Source organism: Heptranchias perlo, chromosome 6, assembly GCF_035084215.1.
Source record: "Heptranchias perlo isolate sHepPer1 chromosome 6, sHepPer1.hap1, whole genome shotgun sequence".
Taxonomy (NCBI): Eukaryota; Metazoa; Chordata; class Chondrichthyes; order Hexanchiformes; family Hexanchidae; genus Heptranchias; species Heptranchias perlo.
Window position 1 is genome coordinate 108,270,577 of NC_090330.1, and position 15,373 is coordinate 108,285,949.

At 44.3% G+C, this 15,373-nt stretch overlaps 1 protein-coding gene across 3 annotated transcripts in view; it reads left to right on the forward strand.

The window, feature by feature from the left end:
• Window positions 1-15,373, forward strand: part of ubac2 (UBA domain containing 2) — a 153,885-nt gene that overhangs the window by 102,723 nt on the left and 35,789 nt on the right. For all 3 annotated transcript variants that reach the window (XM_067986595.1, XM_067986596.1, XM_067986594.1), the window contains one exon: window positions 13,701-13,946. In XM_067986595.1, the coding sequence (XP_067842696.1) occupies window positions 13,701-13,946 (246 nt within the window). The remainder of the gene's footprint in view (window positions 1-13,700; window positions 13,947-15,373) is intronic.

The window sequence follows — 15,373 nt, forward strand, 5'->3', positions numbered from 1 at the left end:
CAGGAGTGTGATGGAATACTCTCCACTTGCCTCGATGAGTGCAGCTCCAACAACACTCAAGAAACTCGACACCATCCAGGACAAAGCAGGCCGCTTGATTGGCACCCCATCCACCACCCTAAACATTCACTCCCTTCACAGCCGATGCACAATGGCTGCATTTACAGGATGCACTGCAGCAACTCGCCAAGGCTTCTTCGACAGCACCTTCCAAACCCGCGACCTCTGCCACCTAGAAGGACAAGAGCAGCAGGCACTTTGGAACAACACCACCTGCACGTTCCCCTCCAAGTCACACACCATCCCGACTTGGAAATATATCGCCGTTCCTTCATCGTCGCTGGGTCAAAATCCTGGAACTCCCTTCCTAACAGCACTGTGGGAGAACCTTCACCACACGGACTGCAGCGGTTCAACAAGGCAGCTCACCACCACCTTCTCGAGGGCAATTAGGGATGGGCAATAAATGCCGGCCTCGCCAGCGACGCCCACGTCCCATGAACGAATAAAAAGAAAAATTCTCGGCAGCACACTTTAGGAAGGATGTCAAGGCCTTGGAGAGGATGCAGAGGACATTTACTAGAATGGTACCAGGGATGAAAAACTTCAGTTGCGTGGAGAGACTGGAGAAACTGGGGCTGTTCTCCTTCGATCAGAGAGCGTTAAGGGGAGATTTAATAGAGATGTTCAAATCATGAAGGGTTTTGATAAAGTAATTAAGGAGAAACTATTTCCAGTGGCAGAAGGGTAGGTAACCAGAGGACACAGGTTTAAGATAATTGGCAAAAGAACCAAAGGTGACATATGGAAAAAAAAATTACTCAGCGAGTTGTTATGATCTGGAATGCGCTGCCTGAAAGGGCGGTGGAAGCAGATTCAGTAATAACTTTCAAAAGGAAATTGGATAAATACTTGAAGTGGAAAAATTTGTAGGGCTATGGGGAAAGAGCAAGGGGAGTGGGACTAATTGGACAGCTCTTTCAAAGAGCTGAATGGCCTCCTTCTGTGCTGTATCATTCCATGATTTTATGATTCTTTGAAGATCATAATATTAAGGCTGATCTTTTGGTTGTATTTGTTAATAGAAAAAGATGTCTTTTGTTTGGGTACAACCACTACTATCCTCATTTGGTTTCTTTGTGGGATTGTAGCAAGAGAGTACAGATCATCCCAGGGGAGAGATATATGGCAGAGAAGCTGCTGCTTTTTCCAATTGGGTCTATGATCAGGTATTACCATATGTAAAATATACACTTTTGCTCTTGCTTATAGTCCCAGAAATAAATCAAATGATAGTAGTGGTTGCACCCAAACAAAGGCATCTTTTTCTATTAACAAATACAACCAATATTGTAAATAGCCTGAGATTGGCTATAAAGCACTGTTTCTTTGTTCAGTTACAGTCTGCATATTAAGAGTAAAGTGAAATGTGTACAGAGAAATTTAGAGAGGAACCTGTCCTTTTAAGAGTTTCTCAGGCAGGAAGCATGTGGTCATTCTTTACTATTTCAATAAAACTATTTCCTTGTTTCATTGTACACGGTTCTCTCTATCCCAACATGTGCAGTAATCACTGGACAAGTCGGTTTATTTTGTTTGAGAAGTAAGTATTTTAAAAAGGCTACACACTTGTAGTTTGATCATAAGATAAATTTCGATGAGGGAGATCATTTGACCCAACTTGCATCCATCTAAGAAAAATCTACAATTGCAACATCCACTGTCTCTTAAATTTTTTCCAGAAATGTTCACCATTACTGCTGTGGAGTCAACTCCATGTTTTGTTTACTCTTCGTGTGCAGAAGACCCTCCCACTTTCTTACTCTCATGGTTTAGCCCTGGCTCAGTGGGTGCCACTCTCGCCTCTGAGTCAGAAGGTTGTGGGTTCAAATCCCACTCCAGAGACTTGAGCACAAAATCTAGGCTGACACTCCCAGTGCAGTACAGAGGGAGTGCTGCACTGTCGGAGGTGCCGTGTTTTGGATGAGACGTTAAACAGTGGCCCCAAATGCCCTCTCAGGTGGATGTAAAAAACTCCACGGCACTATTTCGAAGAAGAGCTGAGGAATTCTCCCCGGTGTCCTGGCCAACATTTATCCCTCAACCAACATCACTTTAAAAAAAACCCCACAGATTATCTGGTAATTATCTCATTGCTATTTGTGGGATCTTGCTGTGGCAAAATAGCTTTCTCGCTTCCTACATTGCAACAGTCACTACACTTCAAAGATACTTCATTGGCTGTAAAGCTCTTTGGGACGTCCTGAGGTGGTGAAAGGTGTTATATAAATGCAAGTTCTTCTTTTCCTTTCTTAGTTTGAAATAGTGTTCCTGATTTACCTTTACTGTACTGTTACTATCTTATATTTCTTTATTACACTCCGTCTCACTCACCTCCTTTCAAGGCTCTTACTTTCTCCTGTCTTTCTTTCTGACTTAAGGAATCAGCCTTGTGGCTTTTTTCTGAACTGTCTCCAGTGTTTGAGTGTCTTAGTGGCCGAAATTGGATCAAGGTGCAATTTGATCAGAGCACTGTCTAACTTCAGCATGAAATCCTCAGACTTATACCCAGCTGATTTCGCAATGTAATTCTTAAAATGAAATACTGAACTGAAACTTTTCCAACCTATTCAAACCTGTTTTCAAACTCTGTACTAGATGCAGAAAGTCTTTTCCATAGTAGACCTGCATGCTGATTTCTGTTGCTATCTAAATATGCAACTTGTGATACTTGCAAAGGCTTTTCATTTTTTTTTAAAAGTATCCTGTAGAGAATTACAAGCGCAACTTAAAAAAAAGGCTGATGCTGTAATTGAGTAGAAGAACAAAGTTTTTGGAGAAAGGTTACTTTACAGCCAATTAAGTACTTTTGAAGTGTAGTCACTAATGTAGGAAACGCGGCAGCCAATGTGTCCCACAAACAGCAATATGATAATGTCCAGATAATCTGTTTCTGAGTGATGCTGATTGAGGGAAAAGTGTTGGCCAGGACATCGGGGAGAACTCCCCTGCTATTCTTTGAAGAGTGTCATGGGACCTTATGCCCGCCTGAGAGGGCAGACAAGGGCCTCGGTTTAATATTTCATCCGAAGGATGGCCCCTCCGACAGTGCAGCACTCCCTCAGTACTGCACTGGAGTGTAGACGGGACTTGAACCAACAACCTTCTGACTCAGAGGCGAGAGAGCTACCCACTGAGCCACGGCTGACACATTATAGATGTTGTAGACGCATTAAGGATGACATGGAATGGGCAGGAGTATCTTGGAGCAGCTCTATGGTTAAATATTTAATAATCTTGGTCATGGGATAGTATTTTTTGTATATGTGCCAAAATTCATCAGATTGTATCTCTCTTTCCTCGTGGGAGGAATACACAATGTAACATTCAGTCTAGTGTTATAAAGTTGCTGGTTTATCAGTACATCAGCATCTGACCTAGTTTTATTAAGCAATTGATTTATTAGCAAATGGATGCATATAAGATACATTTGTAAACTTTAAGTGTGAAAATATTAACCTGCTTCAGGTTTCCTGTTTGCATTGATTGTATTGGTTCCTAGAACTTGTGGCCTCTCTTCAACCCACAGCTTTTAGCACATCCTCCCTAAACCTCTCCGCCTCTCCTCCTTTAAGATGCTCCTTAAAACCTACCTCTTTGACCAGGCTTTTGGTCACCTGTCCTGATATCTCCTTATGTAGCTTGATGTCAAATTTTGTCTGATATTCGCTCCTGTGAAGCGCCTTGGGATGTTTTACTACATTGAAGGCGCTATATAAATGCAAGTTGTTGTCGTATTGGGCATGCAATGTCGTATCTTCTGTTGTAATACAAGATCAAATAAGGTCATAATATTAGTGCTGATTTTTTGGTCGTGGAGTAGAGATTATCCCAGGGGAGTGATATCTGGCAGGGCAGCAGCCGTTTAAAGAGCTGCTGCTGCTACTTCCAATTGGGCTGTGATTGGGTGTTAGCATATGTAAGATACACACTTTTGCTCTTGCTGTAGCCCCACAGAGAAACCAAGTAAGGATAGTAGTGGTTAAAGCCATCTCTGATCACTTCCTTGTATCCCTCTCCATCCACGTCCCCCTTCCCCTCCCAACCCCACTTCCTGCTGTGTTCGCCCCAGGAAAAAACTCTCCCCAGGTCACTCACAACGGCACTTTCAAATTCCTAACTGTCTAGCCTTTGGCCCTCCATTCACCACAACATTTCTGCAGCTACCGATCTGCTCAATCACACCCTCACCTCCATCTTTGATGCCCTTGTCCCCATTAAAACCATTACTCTCTCTCTCACCCTGGTCGTTCCCTCTCATCTCCGCTCCCTTAAGCCCAAGGGTCGCAAACTTGAATGTTTATGGTGGACAACTGGTTTAGCCATTCATTGCCAGATCTGGCTGGACCACATAAAGCACTATCGGGTCCTGCTCTCATCTGCCAAAACTGCTCACTATTCCAGGATCATCCTGGAGTACAAAGATAACCCCGCCTTCTCTTCACTACAAACTGTCTTCTTAAACCCCTCTCCCCTGCGCCCTCCACCCTCACCTCCAACGAAAAATGCGAGGAGCTCATGGACTTCTTTGTCACTAAGTTTGAGACCATCCGTTCAACTGTCTTTGCCGCTTCCCTCCCTTCCCCCCAGCCCACCGAGCCAAACTTCCCCTCCGGTTCCCCCCTGCCCTAGCCGTGAACTCGCATTTTTCTCTAGTTTCTCTCCTATCTCCCCTCATGCCCTCTCCGAGCTCATCTTGACCATGAGACCCATCTCCTTCTCCCTCGACCCTATACCCACTAAGCTGCTGACCACCCAGCTTCCCTTCCTGGCCCCCATGTTAGCTGATATTGTTAACGGTTCCATCTCCTCAGGTACTGTACCCCTCCCCTTCAAGTCTACCGTCATCACGCCCCTCCTCAAAAAACTCACACTTTACCTCTCTGTCCTTGCAAACTACCGCCCCATATCCAACCTCCCTTTCCTCTCCAAAGCCCTTAAACGTGTTGTCACCTCCCAAATCCGTGCCCATCTTTCCCGCAACTCCATGTTTGAATCCCTCCAATCAGGTTTCCGCCCCTGCCGCAGTACCGAGACGGTCCTTATCAAAGTCACAAATTACATCCTATGTGACTGTTGCAATGGTAAACTATCCCTCGTCATCCTTCTCAACTTGTCTGCAGCCTTTGACACGGTTGACAACACCATCCTCCTCCAATGCCTCTCCTCTGCCCTCGCCTGGTTCCATTCTTATCTCTCCAGTCGTAGCCAGAGAACCACCTGCAATGGCTTCTCTTCCCGCTCCTGCACCGTTACCTCTGGAGTCCCCCAAGGATCTATCCTTGGCCCCCTCCTATTTCTCATCTACATGCTGCCCCTCGGCGACATCATCCAAAAACACGACGTCAGATTCCACATATACGCTGACAACACCCAGCTCCAACTCACAACCATCTCCCTCAACCCCTCCATTGTGTCATTTGTCGCATTGCTTGTCCCACAGCCAATTCTGGATGAGCAAAAATTTCCTCCAACTAAATATCGGGAAGACTGAAGCCATTGTCTTTGGTCTTTGCTACAAACTCCGTTCCCTATCCACCGACTCCATCCCTCTCCCTGTCTGAGGCTGAACCAGACCATTCGCAATCTTGGTTTCCTATTTTACCCAGAGATGAGCTTCCAACCACATATCCGCTCCATCACCAAGACTGCCTACTTCCATCTCCGTAACATCGCCCGTCTCCGCCCCTGCCTCAGCTTATCTGCTGCTGAAACCCTCATCCATGCGTTTGTTACCTCCAGACTGGACTATTCCAATGCTCTCCTGGTCGGCCTCCCATCTTCCACCCTCCATAAACTTGAGCTCATCCAAAAATCTGCTGCCCGTATTCTAACTTGCACCAAGTCCTGTTCACCCATCATCCCTGTTCTCGCCGACCAACATTGGCTTCCGGTCTGGGAATTCCTCGATTTTAAAATTTTCATCCTTGTTTTCAAATCCCTCCATGGCCTCGCCTCTCTCTATCTCTGTAACCTCCTCCAGCCTTACAACCCTCTGGGATCTCTGCGCTCCTCCAATTCTGGCCTCTTGCGCATCCCCGATTTTAATCGCTCCACCGTTGGCGGCCGTTTCTTCAGTTGCCTGGGCCCTAAGCTCTAGAACTCCCTCCCTCAACCTCTCTGCCTCTCTACCTCTCTCTTCTCCTTTAAGATGCTCCTTAAAACCTACCTCTTTGACCAAGCTTTTGTTCTCCTGTCTTAATACTTCCTTACGTGGCTCGGTGTCAAATTTTGTTTGATAATCGCTCCTGTGAAGCGCCTTGGGACATTTTACTACGTTAAAGGGTCTATATAGATGCAAGTTGTTGTTGTTGCACTCAAACAAAAGGCATCTTTTTCTATTTACAAATACGACCGATATCGTAAATAGCCTGAGATTGGCTTTAGAGCACTGTTTCTTTAAGTTATCGACTGCATACTAAGAGTAAAGTGAAATGTGTACGGAGAAATTTAGAGAGAAACCTGCTCTTTTCAGAGTTTTTCAGCCAGGAAGCATGTGGTCACTTCTCACAGTTTAAATAAAACCATTTCCTTGTTTCGTTGTACATGGTTCACTCTCTCCCAACATCTGCAGTAATCATCAGCGGCGAGAGTGTCTGCACCTGAGCCACGGCCGATACCTGAGGATGGGAACATGATCCTATTTAAGACAAATGAGGCTGACGTACCATTCGTAGTATCTGTCCGCCTCTCTACCTCTCTCTTCTCCTTTAAGACGTTTCTTAATACCTCCTTATGTGGCTCGGTGTCAAATTTTGTCTGATAATCGCTCGTGACGTTTTACTACTTACAGGCGTTATATAAATGCAAGCCGTTGTGCATAATTAAGCAACCCAAATTGATTCAACCCCTTGACAAATTCCATTGATAGCTAAGAATTAGCTGTGGGCTAATGTAGCTAACTTCAGGCTGGCAACTAAGCTGCTGCAGCAGTCAGACTCTTTGAGGACAGGAGCCAGGTTTGCTACTCAGGCTATTGTCCTCCTCTGTGTTTGGTTTACGATTTGACGGTCTCCACCAGACATCGGGAAATCACATCCAATATTTTTTTCGGAGAATAACATTGAATGCTTCTCAACAACAACTTGCATTTATATAACACCTTTAACAAGAAAACCTTCCAAGGTGCTTCACAAAGATCGTTGTTCAGTAGGGGAGTATTTATTTCCAGTTGAAAACTGGACTGATTCATAAAAAGACATTGATTGACTTTTTGCCATGACCGATACCTGTCAGGTCCCTGCAAGGCCTCTCCCTGAGGTTACCGGTGGGGAGAGGGACTGGAGTGACTTTGAAGGTCACCTGGAGCTGGATTGCACCAAAATGGTGGCCTGATTTCCCAGAATGTCTGTTTCAGTGTAAAATGGCAGAGTATGTTCAATAAAAATCACCTTGTTATCCATCAAAAAAAATACCACAAGGTACCATTTTTGTAAATTAAACCCTTGTTTGTTTTGGGTGATGTTGGAATTATGTTGGTGAATTAGTGAGTTGTTTGTGTAGGCACAGACAATTTTATTTTGTTCAACGTGTGGATAGGGCAATTCTTAAGCTTCAACGGTCTTTTGTGTCAAAATTGTAATCTGACTTTCAACCGTCTCAGGAAGTCACACCACCTCATGTTTCCATTGAAAGGAAGCATCACCTAGTGACTTGCACAGAACCTTCACCTTTGATATCAATAGGGCATATTTTTTTGATTTGGAAACCACAATTTAAGTAAATGCAGTATCAAACAAAGATCAGTAAAATGGTGCCATTTTAGAGAATGATGAGGACCCAATTTCCTATGACTTTTTTTTTGTTGTTCATAGAATCATAGAACGTTACAGCACAGAAGGAGGCCATTCGGCCCACTGTGCCTGCACCTGCCCTTTTGACAACTATCCAATTAAGTCCCACTCTCATGCTCTTTCCCCATAGCCCTGCAAATTTTCTCCGCTTCAAGTGTATATCCAATTCCCTTTTGAAAGTTACTATGGGCTAGCTGTTGATGGATGGGGCTTGTGTTGATTACACAGGTTCCATGCAATCAGGAAGGCCTCGGGGAATTAATCTCCGAAAAATTAATTGTCAGATCGGTAAGCACGCGCTGCTGAAATTATTAACGGGTTAAATAACAAAGTAGGGCCTTGTCTTACGATGGTTGCTGCCTAAACCTACATCCAAGGGTAGATCCTCACCCATGGTGTCAGGTACCCTGTCCACAACGAAAGTTTTGGGCGGAAAATCACAGGCAAAACACACGTAGTACTTTCTCAATTTGGACTCGCAGCTGTACCTCATCACGACTGAGGACTCCGTAAATCGACCTGCCAGACCTTTTGGACGATATTTACCTGAACGAAATTCTGGGTGCTTTTTAATACTGTGTATTTATAGTAATGTGCAACCGAAGTCTCTGAATGTACCCAGCTTATTGCTAGTTTGCTCTGGCCACATTGTACGCCTGAATCTTAGAGCGCTAAAGCTTTCTGCTTCGAGCGGAAGACTGGCAGCATTTACCTGCAGTACCGGTTACGCCTGTAGGCGGCACTGTAAGTGGGCAATTTCCATTTTAAATCCGTCATGCTGACGTTACGTGACTTGATATCGAGGACGTAGATTTGTTGATCTTCTTGCACGTGTACTCGCTGGCCATCTGATGGCTTTGCAAAAGCCACTGATAGCCAGTGCCAAAAGTTGGAAAGATCAACAACCTAAAGCCGTCCCCACTCCCCTTTCTTGGCATTAAAAGGCTTTCCTGGTTGCACAGATAAAAGTACATACGGCATCCCCTTAGCAGCAACACTTGCTCCTGAACAGTCGCAGGTATATTCACCCTTTGTTGCTATTTTAAACCCCCCCCCCCCACAAACTCAGGATTCCATCTGCACAACGATGATCTCATCATTTTACAAGTGGCACGACTAGGGTTGCCAACCCTTCAGGATTGCCCTGGAGTCTCCAGGAATTAAAGACTGATCTCCAGGACACTGCTGCGAGCAAAAACCCAGGAGAAAAATCATAGGGGGGGCAATAAAAAAGTTGGGTTTTTTTGTAAACTTTTCTTTGAACACTTTTGTTTGCTAGTTATTAAAATATTGGAGATGGGACAAAAAACGGCTGATGACTGACGGACAAGAATCGGGTGACAGAGAGGTCTGTTGGCTTTCCGATTGGTGTGGGAAGGTGGGGCTCCGCGAGGATGGACTTGTTGGGCGACCAATGGCGTGAGTGTGAGGGCGGGGCAGTTGGAGGCAGGAGGTCACGTGATGACACCTCCAGGAATATGTCCAGCCAGAGATGGCAACCCATTGGCGCCACTCGAGTGGAAAATCGCAGGCACTCTCACGCACTTTAGACTGGTGTTTCTGAACTGCTGATGCATTTTTCTGCACCCTACATGCAAAACAATGCACTGATATTTTCTTCACTTCCGCCTCCATGTCCGCAGGCCATTTGAAAGAGTGTCAATTGGTAAACCGTGGTATCAGCCGTGGCTCAGTGGGTGGCACTCTCGCCTCTGAGTCAGAAGGTCGTGAGTTCAAGTCCCACTCCAGAGACTTGAGCACAAAATCTAGGCTGACCCTCCCAGTGCAGTACTGAGGAAATGCTGCACTGTCGGAGGTGCCGTCTTTCGGATGAGACATTAAATCGAGGCCCCATCTGCCCTCTCGGATGGACATAAAAGATTCCACGGCACTTTTCGAAGACAGGGGAGTTCTCCCCAGTGTCCCTCAACCGACATCACTAAAACAGATTATCTGGTCATTATCACAATGCTGTTTGTGGGATCTTGCTGTGCGCAAATTTCTGCCCAGTTTCCTACATTACACAGTGACTACACTTCAAAAGTACTTCATTGGCTGTAAAGCTCTTTGGGACGTCCTGAGGTTGTGAAAGGCGTTATATAAATGCAAGTCTTTCTTTATTTGGGAGCTGGTCCCTGTTTGAAGTGGTGTGAATGACACAGGGGTGCAGGGATGAACACAGCAGTCTCATTGAACTGGGCCAGCAGGGAAAATCAGCCCCTGTATATTTCCTCAGGACATTAAATATGTAACGTAGAGTCCATGATATGGTAGATGTTTCTGCTTGGATGCTGGACAAGGCAACAGCTTATGAGAGTGGACAATGTTGGGAATTTGCAAAGCGAAGCACCAGGCACTGAATTGAGCTGTAAAGTGGGACAGATGTAAGGTACAGCTGCCCTGGAATATTTCTGAAACCCAATCTTTAAAGAGCATTCATATGAGATTTTGTTTTATTGGCTGGTGTGTTTGTCTCTAAGTAGGTAATTAGATAATGGAAATGAAAGCGCAGTAAGTTTTGCTCACTAATTATAACTGACAAAAGGGGATGTAGATAAATAATGAGACAGACGGAGGCAGAATTGGGTAGTACTTGTAGCTGCAAAACATCAGCTGACTCAATCTGAGGGTAGCGAACGAGAGATGAGGAAAAATCACCCGTAAAGCAAGTGGTCAGTGTTGAATTGTAGACGTGTAAGGATAGATTTATGTCCTGGATTGCTCTTGATTATCTTTTGAGTTGGGGGGAGGAAAGAAGGGAAATTTTGCCGTACTTTTCTCAGGAATGTAATTAAGTGGAGCAGAGACTTTAATAGGGTCGATGTTTTTTTTTAACATAGTCACCAGAAGATGGATCGAATGGCTTTTATCATTTCCCTGGTTACTCACAAGACAACCCCAAACTCGTCAGACAGGGCTGGATTTGAATCCGTGGTCCAGAACTGAAAGCATAGTGTTGTGCTGACCTACTTAATCACCATGTGTAACTCCCTTTCTTGTAATAATGTACAGTGAGCAGGATGGAATTTTTTTTTTCACTGTCTGGCCTAGGAAGTATTTCAGATTCATTTATATTAAGATCTTGATATTAAGTTAAGTTTACAGTTGGCCTTGTCTCACTGGAGTGTTTGTCAGTCACCGTCCTGGAAGATGGGTATGTGCGAGATTGAAGTATCCTGTATCCACAGTAAGGGATTTTATTGTTACAATCTCCATTCATACTATCGTATGCCTAGGCAGTAAAGGAACTTGTCAGATCGTGGAATATATTCTCGTTGTGCAAAGTGGCGAGGTTATTTTGTAATGATTTATTACTTGGCTATTCAAAATATCGATAACAGTTATCGAAAAAACTTTCAGATCTAGGAATGTAAAAGTGAGTACGAAATAAAGTGTTTTTGAGAATGATGGCATTCTCCGTAGGATCTGTGCCCTTGATTTCATAATATTATATAGTATTACTGTGCGGGTAATATAGTGAGCAGGATAATAGCAGACTTCAGGAGGACAGAGATTGGTGAAATGGGGCTGACGCATGGCAGGTGCAATTTAATGCGGATAAGTGTGAAGTGATGCACTTTGGGAGGAACAACATGGAGAGGCAGTACAATCTACATGGTGCTATTTTGAGGGGGGTGCAAGAGCAGAGGGACCTGGGGGGGCATATTCACAAATCTTTGAAGATGGCAGGGCAAGTGGATATGGCAATTAATAAAACCGTATGGGATACTTGGCTTTGTAAATAGGCACATTTCCACATCGTTCACCTGAGGAAGGAGGTAGCCTCCGAAAGCTTGTGAATTTAAAATAAAATTGCTGGACTATAACTTGGTGTTGTAAAATTGTTTACAATTGTCAACCCCAGTCCATCACCGGCATCTCCACATCTTTGTAAATAGGGGCATTGAATACAAAAACAAGGAAGTCGTGCTAAACCTTTACAACTCACTGGTTCGGCCTCAGCTGGAGTACTGTGTACAATTCTGGGCACCACACTTTAGGAAGGATGTCAAGGCCTTGGAGAGGGTGCAGAGGAGGTTTACCAGGATGATACCAGGGGTGAGGGACTTCAGTTATGTGGATGGATTGGGGAAGCTGGGATTGTTCTCCTTGGAGCAGAGAAGGCTAAGGGGAGACCTGATAGAGGTGTTCAAAATTATGAGGGGTTTTGATTGAGCAAGTCGGGAGAAACTGTTCCCTCTGCCAAGTGGGTCGGTAACCAGAGGTCACAGATTTAAAATAATTGGCAAAAGAACTAGAGGGGAAATGAGGAGAAATCTTTTCACACAGAGGGTTGTTAAGACCTGGAACGCACTACATGAAAGAGTGGTGGAAGCAGATTACATAGGAACTTTCAAAAGTCAATTGGACATGCACTTGTAGAGGACTAATTTGTAGGGTTATGGCGAAAAAGCTGGGGTGTGGGACTAAATTGGACAGCTCTTTCAAAGAGCCGGCACAGGCATGACGGGCTGAATGGCCTCCTTCTGTGCTGTAAGATTCTATGATTTTATTACATAGTATTTACAGCATAGAAACAGGCTATTCGGCCCAACTGGTCTATGCTGGTGTTTTTGCTCTGCACGAGCCTCCTCCCTCCCTACTTCATCCCACCCTATCCACATATCCTTCTATTCCTTTCTCCCTCATGTGTTTATCTAGCTTCCCCTTAAATGTATCTACGCTATTCACCTTAACTACTCCTTGTGGTAGCGAGTTCCACATTCTTGCTACTTTCTGAGTCAAGAAGTTTCTCTTGAATTCCCTATTGGATTTATTTATATTTATGGCCCCTAGTTTGGAACTCCCCCACAAGTGGAAACATCTTCTCTGCATCTACCCTATCGAACCCCTTCATAATGTTAAAGACCTCTATCAGGTCACCCCTCAGCTTTCTCTTTTCTGGAGAAAAGAGCCCCAGCCCGTTTAGTTTTTCCTGATAGTTATAACCTCTCAGTTCTGGTATCATCCCAGTAAATCTTTTTGCACTTTCTCCAGTGTCCTTTTTGTAATATGGAGACCAGAACTGTGCGCCGTACTCTAGGTGTGGTCCAACCAAGGTTCTATACAAGTTTAACAGAACTTCTCTTTTTAAATTCTGTTCCTCTAGAAACGAACCCCAGTGCTATGTTTGCATTTTTTAATGTCTTTGTTAACCTGCGTTGCTGCTTTTAATGATTTGTGAATGCGTATCCCTAGGTCTCTACCCCATTTAGACTCTTATTTTCCAAGCAGTATGTGGCCTCCATATTCCTCCTAGCAAAATGCACCGCCTCACGCTTGCCTATATTGAATTTCGTTTGCTATTTTCCCCCCTGTTTATTCCTGAATTCTCATAATATGGGGATTGTGAAAAGTAAAGGGCAGGACAAGGGAAAAAAATAAGAGGTTTTCACGGAGGCAAGCTACTGCTTTCTCACTTGTGTGGTCCAGGGGGACATGAAAATAACGAAATATCAACAAATTGCTAGTCATGATTCATTTTTTATTGTATTTAGATTTGTTCTTTTAAAAAGAGTTGTATAACGAAGTTCTGTCTTTATTTTTTTTAAAAGTGTTTATTTTCAAATTATTCTGTAATAATGCTGGAGAATTTGTACAGAAAAGGAGGTGAAATCAATATGCTCTTAAAGGCAGCAACTTCAGTTGCCCGTTTCCTATTAAAACAAGTATTGGGTGAGGGGGAGGGAGCGTTATAAATGCACAGGCAAGTACATTAACTGTCTACCAATTTATCGTCCAGGGATGTTCCTGATAGCAATATTGTTGTCAGGCGCTGTTACATAAAAATCTAACGAGTGTAGTTTTATTATTTCCTGATGACCCTTTCTTTTCCCCCTTCTGCAGCTTTCTGGAATTGTTTACCACTATAATGCGCTGAAGGTACAGCAATTGCTTTGCGTACCAAAGTGGGTAGCCCGGTGCACTTCGTTTACCCTCGAGCCGCTCTTCTCATCTGCCGAACCCACCCATGAGACTCCCGTAGGAATGGGTGCCACCCTGGACATTCAGAGACAACAGAGGATAGAGCTGTTGGATCAGCAAATCATGCTTGCCCAACTTAACCAGGCCAACAGGAGGCATCGACGGCAGGTAGAGATCACTGTAATAGTATAAGTTTCAATTTTTAATCTCTTTCCCCCGCCTCACGTCATGGCTTTTGCATGCCATACGCAATCACTAGCCCAAGTCAGGCAGATAACTTACATGGAATTACATAGAATTTTACAGCACAGAAACTGGCCATTCGGCCCAACCGGTCTACGTCGGTGTTTATGCTCCATACGAGCCTTCTCCCACCCAACTTCATCTCCCCCTATCGGCATGTCCTTCTATTCCTTTCTCGCTCATGTGTTTATCCAGCTTCCCATTAAATGCATCTATGCTATAAACAGTGAAATATAGAAGGGCATGTACCGGAGAAGGAATCATAAAGCCAGAATTCAACTGAGGGGTTCTGATGCTCTCACAAACCGCTCGCACATGAATAACGCACACTTGGGGTGAGGCACCAGAGGTTAACCAGTCCCTGTGAAAATGTACTCCAGCATGTTTTCAGAAGACGAGGGAAGGAACATAGAATGTACAGCACAGAACCAGGCCATTCAACCCAACTGGTCTATGCCAGTGTTTATGCTGCACACAAATCTCCTCCCACCCCTCTTCATCTCACCCTATCAGCATATCCTTCTATTCCTTTCTCCCTCGTGTAAGGAGTCTTACAACACCAGGTTATAGTCCAAAAGCTTTATTTGAAATCGCAAGCTTTTGGAGCTTTCCTCCTTCGTCACCTGAACAAGGGTGTAACATTTGCAATTCTCCAGTCCTCTGGCACCACCCCCGTATCTACGGATATATTGGAATATTATGGCCAGTACTGCCGCAATTTCCACCCTGACTTCCCTCAGCAACCTAGGATGCATCCCATCCAGACACCGGGTGACTTATCTACTTCAAGTACAGCTAGCTTTTCTATTACCTCCTCTTTATCAATTATTAGCCTATCCAGTATCTCAACTACATCTTCCTTTACTGAGATTCTGGCAGCAACTTCTTCCTTGGTAAAGACAGATGCAAAGTACTCATTTAGTACCTCGGCCTCGACCTCTGCCTCCATGAGTAGATCTCCTTTTGATCCCTTTTTGGTCAAGAAAGTTTTCCTGAACACACTTCACAAATTCCTCCCCTCATTGCCCCTTATTATTACTATCCCAGTCTATATTAGGATAGTTGAAGTCCCCCATTATCACTACTCTATAGCTTTAGCACCTCTCTGTAATTTTGCTGCAAATTTGCTCCTCTATCTCCTTCCCACTAGTTGGTGGCCTATAGAATACACCAGTGTGTAATGGCACCTCCTATTGTTTCTTAAGTTTAAGCAAATAGATTTTGTCCTTGACCCCCTCCAGGACATCCTCTCTCTACAGCACTGCAATATTCTCCTTCATCAGTACTGCCACCCCTCTCCTTTCTTTCCTTCCCTATCTTTCCTGAACACCTTGTATCCAGGAATATTTAGT